This window comes from Triturus cristatus, chromosome 3_2, assembly GCF_964204655.1.
Source record: "Triturus cristatus chromosome 3_2, aTriCri1.1, whole genome shotgun sequence".
Classification (NCBI taxonomy): Eukaryota; Metazoa; Chordata; class Amphibia; order Caudata; family Salamandridae; genus Triturus; species Triturus cristatus.
Genome location: NC_140584.1, coordinates 809,437,853 through 809,447,727, shown reverse-complemented (window position 1 = coordinate 809,447,727; position 9,875 = coordinate 809,437,853). Strand labels below are relative to the sequence as shown.

The 9,875-nt window shown below is 46.6% G+C and overlaps 1 protein-coding gene across 3 annotated transcripts in view; it reads right to left on the bottom strand.

Moving 5' to 3' along the window:
• Window positions 1–4,821: 4,821 nt before the first annotated feature.
• LOC146858186 (alpha-aspartyl dipeptidase-like) overlaps window positions 4,822–9,875 on the bottom strand; it is a 193,355-nt gene continuing 188,301 nt past the window's right edge. For all 3 annotated transcript variants that reach the window (XM_085648954.1, XM_085648952.1, XM_085648953.1), the window contains one exon: window positions 4,822–5,382. In XM_085648954.1, the coding sequence (XP_085505080.1) occupies window positions 5,377–5,382 (6 nt within the window). In that variant the 3' untranslated portion in view covers window positions 4,822–5,376. The remainder of the gene's footprint in view (window positions 5,383–9,875) is intronic.

Sequence of the window (9,875 nt, the reverse complement as noted above, 5' to 3'; positions counted from 1 at the left end):
ACCTCAAACGTCTTGATGCTCCAAGCGATATGTTTGTTTGGTACGAATTGGAGATTCCTGGGTAAATGAGGCTTTTCACAGTTTTGCAAGCATAGTTTGACACCCTGTCAGTGGGTAACCAAGAACTTTTCCTCATACTGTATACACAGCGTAGATATGTGATGGTGGCAGAAATGTCACAGTTTGCCACCTCTGGGTGCCCGAGTGCGCTGTTAACCCTTTGGTACCTGTGCAAAGCTTGCCGAACTTCTCTCACTGTTGGATTCGGGCCCTGGAGGATTGACAGCGGGTAAGGGGCACTATAACAGAGCCCTGTGCACCACCATCAATGGGCACACCACAGGCCAATCATTGACCACTTAATACACCCCTCGCCAAATTTTACATCCTCATTAGATTTAGTCGACGCATGGGAATGAAGTATGCCCCAGCTTCCTTTCATTGAAAAGCACCTATAGGGACTTTCAGATGCACAGCAGTCAATTTTACAAATAGCTTCAACTGTGCCATGCTTTTACCTCTTACATCATACATCATTGATATAGACGCACTCGGGTAAGTCAACACCCTTGAAGTAAACTATTGTCACAATGGCTTGGGGCCAGGGTGCATGCACGTCGGGATGCTGCCCCATCCGATTCTAAATTCACAAGATGCATCTTTGCACCCGGTGTCTCCCCGTGTGATTCTGCCAGGCGCGCAACGCCCATAGGGCTAAAAGGGCCTCAGCCCCCACCCCCGTGTGTCTCAGTCCGGGCTGCAGCACGCGCTGCTGTGGGCTCAGCTGGAGTCTTATCTCCGGCACACCCGAGTTTTTCCACAGGTCTTTGAAAGACCATTTGCATATTTACATACCTTTGTAAACTGTTTAACAAGGCTTCGGTTTTTTCTGGTTTCAGTACCCCCTGGGCCACCACTCTGCCTATTTCTTACATTTAGATTTAACTTTTCCTGCCATAGTGTGAGAATGCATTTCATGAATAGAAATGTAAAGTAGGGTTGCCAAAAGAAAAATATCAGCCATTTGTTGTTTGAAGAGCCTGCAAAGGCCTCATCGTCACACTAAATAGGATTATAAATAAAATCATATGTATTCATTTGTAATGTGACTTTTCTGTCTTTGTTCCCTTTAATTATCAGTCATGGATCATTCAGGCAGCCCTAAAACAAATGCTTTCGGTTTATATTTGCTGTTTCAAGTATGCACAGATAAGTACGGAAAATAGGCTTTAGGTGACTGCTTATTTTTGTACTGTTTGGTACATCAATATAATGAGCTGGAAACCCCAGTCACAAGACTGGAAGCTTGTTGCAGGATGAGCACAATATTTATTTCCTCCACCCTCGATCCCTGGACAGGGCCAAACTGGGAACGCAAACCGGCCTTGGGAATTGAGTCGGACCAGCCGCAGAGGAGGGGCATGAGGGGGGGCGAGCGTGGAAAACACTGCAGCTGCTTTTGGTACAGGGGCCGCTATTGCAGCACTGCTGCAAAACTGACCCCCTGTATCAAAAACGGCACCCACCGGTCCAAAACCACCATTCTGGCACACCGAGAACACGCTGGGTGCCCGCTACGGCCAGTCCAGCCCTGTCCCTGAATAATGCCATCTGAAACCCTACGCCAGCCCTCAATAACATGCTGACTTACTTCAAGTGTCTGGGAATGCACCCTGCATTCAGACAACTCACTCCTCATTCTCGTCCTTCACTTTCAAACTCACCCTGCGCTCACAGCGATCAAAATGCACTTACACTGATCACCGTGCGCTCACAATGACCACACAGCACTTATGCCGCTCGCCATTCACTCACACCGTTCCACCCTCCAATTACCCTGCGGTCACATGAGCACAATGCTCACTCTGCACTCACAGTGATCACTCTGCACTCACAATGCACTTGCGCTGTTCACCTGCAGTCACATGGGGGGACACTTCACTCACCTGTCCCCCTCACTGCTCACTCTGCAATCTCACTCAAACAAGCCCATCACTAACCATACATTAATTTGTCCCACTCTGCACTTATATCCGCACCCAAATTCCTATGGTCACCTCACTCACCCTGCAGTCACTCCTTTTAACCTACTCTCACACTGTTGCATCGCTCACTGGGGACTCACATGGGCACTCCTGTCACCCACACAGCACAGAAGGTTAATGTGCCTGCTACAAAGAACTTGTACCATGCAGATCACATAACTGTATGAGTAAACTGTAAACAACACACACAAAAAAATCATAAAGAGGTTACAGAGAGATGAGGTGCGTTGTTGGTGAGTGGTAGTGAGGGAACTCATGGAGAAGGAGGAAATGGGGGAAGCGTACCAAAAAAGACTGCTGCACCGTGCGCGGCCAGTGCTAGGGCCAGCCCTGGCTGGGAGTCTTACACCCCCCCCCCCCCCCGAAGGTCGGGTTTAGTTGCGGCCCTGGATTCTGCAGAAACTCCACCTGCTGCAAGCAGACTGAATCATTGTGTAGAAATTGGCCCACGGGAAATGTGATAACTCCTGGAACTACGAGTTAGTTCAAGGTCCCGCCTGGAACGTGTCATTTTACAATGTGTGGTGGAAATACTTGCAACACATGGTAATTCCAGCCCAGATTTTCTCATGTCTCCTGCATCATGTAACATCTAATCTGGCTTGTAGCAGTAAAATGATCTCCAAGTTTTACAGAACGCTGGTGACCAACTCTCTGGAGGCTTTTGGATGGCCCCAGGCAGCACACATGGGAGCACCGTCAGACGAGAACTGCGAAGAGCCTCAGTTGATGCAAGCAGAAGTAGCCCATTCAGTCTGCCACCGGTTGGCCTATTATAATGAACTGCATAGTTGGACGTGCATGAGGGTGAGGTAGAAGAAGAAGGAGCAAGACGGTTCACCCATGTTCCTACGCTCTCTGACTGACAACGGGGGATTTTTTCAGATCCGTTCAGCGATGTACTGTGCTTCCTTGCTTCTGGGGTGTGGTGGCCCGGGCCCTATCCCTGGTGCTGGGCTGCAGACTTGTATATACAAAGAAAATGTCCTTGCTGTGTTTGTTGGAGATCTTGAATGAACCTGAGGCTGTGCCTGCCAAGAGGTCTATGCAAGCAATAGAAGCTCGCGACATTGGGTATGCGGACTCATGGCGTGGACCATAGAAGGGCGACGGAAGCCCGGTTATTGTGCTAGAGGTTACTCTGGCAGGGGGGGCGTGGCCAACGCCCAAGTAAAATGGCGGCGTGTCCGTAATTCTCCAGTGACGACGGAGAAGAATAATGTTTGCGACGCAGCTTTCACCAGCTTTCCCTCTCCCAGAGCAGCGGTTTTGGACACGGAAGCACTGAGGCGCCTCCGGAGCGGGGTTTTGTTGTTTACGGCGCCCCATGACGCCTTCTTCACCTCGACTGCGCTGCAATGCGCTTCTGTGGTAATGCGGCCACCATTTCACCTCGCGTCTGATGAACTTCGCCAGCGCGCAAGGGAGCACTACCGGTAATTGCCCTTTCTGTGACCGGCAGTTACTTGATCGATGTGTGTTTGTTAAATAAGCGCCATTTAGCAAATGACTCTTTATTTTTGAATAACTCTTCTGCTTTATTTGATGCCACACTCTCTAACAGGTGCAACCTCATGCAGCCACCTGGTCTCCTCATATTTACTGCAATGTGAATATTAGTCTTTAAACAGCTACTCTTTTGTGAATAGCTATGGGCTAAACTTCATAGAACCTCTAGAGCTGCTAACACTACCCAAACCTTATTTTTTATTTATAATAGAACTTTATGTACTCCTCTTGCTTTATCACGTTTTTCTTCAAACACACCTCCTATTTGCTGGTCCTGTCCTTGCCCTATTGCAGATCTCAAACACATGCTATTCGAATGCCCTCCTATCTCCAAGTTTTGGCGCCTAGTATGGACACAAATACAAAGGATATTCCAATTTCAACTCCCCTTTTCCCTTCCGCAAGTTTTTCTAGGTTCTCTATCACCATCCCTTCCACAATCTCCTTCCCATTATCTGTTACTTGATCTTCTACTTGCTGTGGCCTTCCATATCATTACTTCTAATTGGAAGCAAGCTGCAAATGTCTCCTATCAATCTTGGTGGAATGCAGTTTGCTTCCATCATCGCCTAGATACTAATTACGTGTCCCCCATCTCTCTAGCAATCAAGCGCGACTTGATTTGGCTTCCTTTGGTATCTTACCTTTCCTCTTTGCCCCAGCACACATCTCTCCAGATCCTGACACGGTTGAGGTGCGTAAACCACCATGATTTCATTGTTTTCTTTACTGCCCCTTTTTGATATGATACTACGCTCTAATATGTTATATGATATTTTTGTTTTCTACGATGTTTTGGTTTATGTAGACTTCATGCTTGTTATATTTGCCTTTAATGAGAATTTTTATTGAACTGCTTATTTTTTTTGTTTTTACATGCTTACCAGGATGTTTTTGTCCCTTTCCTCTCCCCTTTTCCTTTCCTTCCTTTTCTTCAATAAACTCAAACTTAAAAAAAAAAAAGAGGTTACTCTGGCAAACATGAGAAGATCATGTGACGTTAAGTCATGCATGTGGATGCATCTCTGCTGATCCGACTCAGCGTGGTGCCTCATGGCTATGTTGCAGGCTGTTCCCTCTTTGTTGGTGCGTTTCTGGTGATGGTTTATACTGACTTTGGCCTTACAATGTCTGCATGAAAGCTTTGGGAAGGACGACTATTATGAACATGCCACATTACACACATATTGTTTTCTTAATTTTTTAGGCTTAAAAACCCAATGAAAATTTGTACAGAAATGAAAAGGATAATATTTGAGCAAACGGATTGAATCATAAAATTTAATTTTAAGTTAAGCAAAGGATGCTTCTCTTTAGATTTATTTCGGCATATGCAAAAAAAATAAAAGAGGTGGTGAAAACAGTTTGACCAGTAGTTGTCTACATAGAACGGCAAAGAGGCCTAGGTTAGAATTTACTGTGCTCTGACAAATATTGCAACTTGACAGCTCAACACGGGCGCTCAAAAAGTGTTCATTGGCCATTCAGACTGCTCAAAAATAACCTGTACTGATGTTTGCAAGTGATCTAGGTTCTGAAGGCAGTGGTATTGTGGGGTTTCACAATAACCTTAGCTTGAAACGATACCCTACATCAATTACCACGAGTACAGCGGGTTGAATGGGAGATCACCGGATGCCCAATTAACAACTTCTAGCGTGTGATGCCAGTGAGCACCGAGTGATGTCCAGGCCTTCTTTTTGCAGATGCCTTTGTCTCTAAAGCAGACTGTGTGCATCAGCGTTGCATTAAATTCTGCCCCTTCTAAGAATCCATCAGAAGGAAACTGAAATCCTCTCCAGGCTTATGCTCTGTTGGTGCTTTACCCCTAGGTAAGAGAAAGAGAAAATACAATTTTTAGGTTCGTTACTTTATTGATTTTCACAAAGAAAACCAAATACAATCATTACATTTGCAATATTGGGGACGCTCCTTGCTAAAATAAAATCTGCATTATCTGCTGAAATCCTATACCCTCTGGTGCCAAAACTGGCACGATAGACACATTATTTCATAATTTCCACTGTCCAGTAGAAACGAGCATTGGCATAGCCAACAGGTCTCGCCTTTGGGACCTTATAAGTGTTTAGCTAGAGCTATTGGGTTTGCCAATGTCTTTAAGCTATGTTGTAGAGCATTGTGGCTGATGTGCAGCATGTTGAAAAGTTATAATAAAAAAGTTTTGTAAGCATTTGTGTTACCTTATACATAACCAAGAAGACATTATGTACAACTGAAAAACCCTATTAAAAAAACAGAATTAACATAAAAAAAAGTCTACTAGTTTTTTGTCCTTGCAATGCTGGCAACTTCTTTCTGCCTGTTTTATTGCTTGTTTGTTATAGCTTTTTTCTGTCATGGGGAGGGGACATAAACAGCGGGAGGGTGGAGGTTGAGAAACAGTCCCTGAATTTCAACACAAGCAGCGGACAGACACTAGGGGAGAATCAAAAGATGCCAGATTCTGAGGGCAGACTTAGGTGGTGCTGAGTGATGCTGAGGTGGTGGTGTGCCTGTGTGGAGGTGGTGCTGAGTAATGCTGAGGTGGTGGTGCTGCTGCACTGGTGCTCGGGCTGCATGCTGCTTAAGTGTTCTGCGTTGGTGCGGAGGTGGGGCTTTGTTGATGCTGTGTTGGTGCTGAGGTGGGGCGGTATTGAATTGGTTTTGCACTAATAGTGGTGCTGTGCAGATGCTGAGATGGAGCTGTTCTGATTTTGAGGTGGTGCTGATGCTGAGGTGGTGTTGCGGTGGTGCTAAGGTGATGTTGCACTGTCTACTTGTAGCATATATTGTTACGTAATCTCACATTACATGCCACATTTGGAGAGCGCAAGGAGGCATTCCTTAATATTAATTTTATTTCATCAACGATTGTAACCAAAAAGAAAGCACTAAAAGTTTAAAAGCGTGCAACTTAAAGCGGTTTCCATTTTCATAAAACTGAGTAATAAGAGCATGTTTACCTCTTTTATTGTATCCAAATAATCACGTAGTTAAAAGCACAATGTAAATAGGTTGATCCTACTGTCTGCCATTTTTTAAGCTACACTTCCATTAAGTAAGTATATTATTTAAGGTTTGGACATTTGAGCTAATGAAACCAAAAATGATATAGAATGAAACACATTAGAGAACCAAACGGTGGAAGTTTAAACCTCTTGAGGGGTTGGATAGCTTTTTTTTTTTTTTTTTTTTAATATAGCCAAATAATGCATTATGGAAATATATCCAGAAAAATAATGAGACCATATTGCAAAAATAATCAAAGGGAAAATGAGAGGATCTATCATATTTCCAGGAAGAATTACTTCAGTGGCATGAGGCACTTATTGTGCTTTGCCCACAGTCTCCAGTTTTAGAGGACTAGGCATATGAGTGATTTAATAAGACTGACTGTGCAGGCAGTTACACACCTGGGGAGGCAGGCCTGTGTCTCCTGACAGATTAATCAGCAATCAGGACAGACTGCTTGCCTGACCGGGGAGGGGAGAGAACAAGGGGTTGCCAAAAGTGTAGGGGTGCAGAGTATGGAGGGAAGAGGGGAGGGAGAGAAGCAAAGAAGGGTGAGAGACAGAGGCAAGGAGACATGGGGGAGAGAGACTGCTAAGTGGAGACAAACTTGCAGAGAGAGAACAGAAACACAGATGAGCAACACAAGATAAGTTGGAAAAAAGGTCAAGCAAAAAGGTAGTGTGAGAGAGGTAGGAAAGGAGGGGAATACTGGTTGAGAGGGAGAGAGAGGAATAGGTAGAGCATAGAAAGACCGGAAGAAAGAGTTACCCTGGGTTTTACGACGGGTTGTTGCAGGTAGAGCGAGGGGAGGAGAAGGGGCCAGCAGAGAATGGAAGAACATCGGCAGTAGGGGGCACTTGGAGAAAGGTATGAGGAAGGAGACAGGCACAGTAAAGGAGAGATAGTGGGCCTGAGATTGACAGTTTTCCGCAAGACCAAGCTGGCCCGGTTCCAGGAATTTTTATTTGGGTAGGCCAAGGGTGCATTCGGGTGGGCTACTGCTGGCCCGATTTATCGCTTATTTATCTAGCCAGGCCTGCTTCTGGGCCCTCTTTTATCTCTCCTTAGTCTTACAAGGCCCAGTAAAACGCACTTTTTTCCAAGTCTCTTTCTAAATGTTATCACTCTCAAAAAGTTTTTTTTTTCCATGTAATGTCCCTTTGATGGGACGAGGAGATTTCTAAGGTGGGAGTATCAGGCAAGTGACACTACTCAGGCTCCTTCTGTGCGAGCCTTCAGGCAGAAACCCTCTTCATTACTACCTCCACCTGACCCCTGATTCTGCACCGCGCTCCCTTACAGGCTTGATTATCCAGTTTTCTACCGCCCCTCTCCATTGTACCTCATCTCACAGCTGACCTTGGGCCCCAGCCCAATATCAGCCACCATTCAGTTCCACTTTTATTATTCCCAGTAGAAAAACAATAGTAAAATCACCTTCAAACTTAAACCATTGAATATAGCAGTGAATGTAATTAGCACGCACTTTAAAGTATGCTCCACAGTTGTCCTAATCACCTGACTATTAATTAAATAAACAAAAACAGAAAGGCCATGACAGGGCCGGCTTTAGTGCTGGTGTGGAAGTCTTTCTTTATGCCCCACCAATGAACTCTTTCTCTGTAGATAACTTAACTACCACCCTCCAACATAGCCCTACATCTCTCCGTAGCCCCTCCCCCTCATGGCCTTCTCCTCAGATTCCCTCAATGCCACCCTCCACCAGCGCCCCTCATCTCTCCGTAGTTCCCCCCCACCCCATGACCTCCTCCTCGGATTCCCTCACTGCCACCTTCCACCAGTGCCCCTCATCTCTCTGTAGTTCCCCCCCTCCCCATGACCCCCTCCTTGACTTTCCTCACTGCCATCCTCTACTAGTGCCCCTCATCTCTCTGTAGTTCCCCCCACCCTATGACCTCCTCCTTAAATTCCCTCACTGCCACCCTCCGCCAGGGCCCCTCATCTCTCTGTAGTTCCCCCCCACCCCGTGACCACCTCCTCGGATTCCCTCACTGCCACCCTCCACTTGTACCACTCATCTCTCCGTAGTTCCCCCCACCCCATGACCTCCTCCTTGGATTCCCTCACTGCCACGCTCCATTAGTGCCCCTCATCTCTCTGCAGTCCCCCCCCTCCCCATGACCTCCTCCTCGACTTCCCTCACTGCCATCCTCTACTAGTGCTCCTCATCTCTCTGTAGTATCCCCACCCTATGACCTCATTCTCGGATTCCCACACTGCAACCCTCCACTAGTGCCCTCATATCTCTGTAGTTTCCCCCTGCCCCATGACATCCTCCTCGGCTTCCCTCACTTCCACGCTCCACTAGTGCCCCTCATCTCTCTGTAGTTCACCCCACCCCATGACCACCTCCTTGGATTCCCTCACTGCCACCCTCCATTAGTGCCCTTCATCTCTCTGTAGTTCCTCCCCTCCCCATGACCTCCTCCCCGACTTTCCTCACTGCCATCCTCTACTAGTGCCCCTCATCTCTCTGTAGTCCCCCCCCCACCCTGTGACCTCCTCCCCAGATTCCCTCACTGCCACCCACCGCCAGGGCCCTCAAGGGGATCTGGGGATGGGGGCGAGATAAAGTGAGGGAGTGAGCCAGCAGAGAAGAGGAGAAAGGGAAGGGCATGCTCATAGGAGGAAGAGGGTGAACACTAACAGGCATAGATGCAATAGACAGGGACGGAGAGAAGTGCGAACAGAGAGTGAGAGGGTTTGGTTAGAGGCATGTTATACAAGGGCAAAGAGAAACTGTCTGGGAGTTAGAGAGGCACACGCTGATAGCGAGGGAGTTATAGACAGGCAGAGCGCGAACAGGCGAAGAACAGACAGGAACAGAGGGAAAGAGAGAGACAGAATGGCAGTGAATGGAGAGAGATTATGATGGGGAGACAGCGCAAAAGAGGGATGCTGGTGATTGTTTAGCATTCATAATGGCAAACACCAACATAATCAAGGTCTAGTGTACGTTTTGCATAGAACACATACAAGCATTTATAAACAAGCATTGGCAAAGCCAATAGGTACGGCTTTGGAAGGCAAGCTTTTACTGGCAAACATATTAAATATCCAAATATATTTATAAAGGATTGTCCCAGCAGGTCAGACACACACGGGGGGTGTACTTAAGTGCAGACCTTTTGGGGGCTTGCACATGTGAACAGGACTAATGAAATTTCTCACAGTGCAAGAAAGGCAATGGTAAAAGTGGGCTGACTTACTGTACAAATTGTATACTGCACTGGGCAAAAACAAAATGTAAATGACACTTGAACGTCCATGGATGAAGCGGGCTGACCA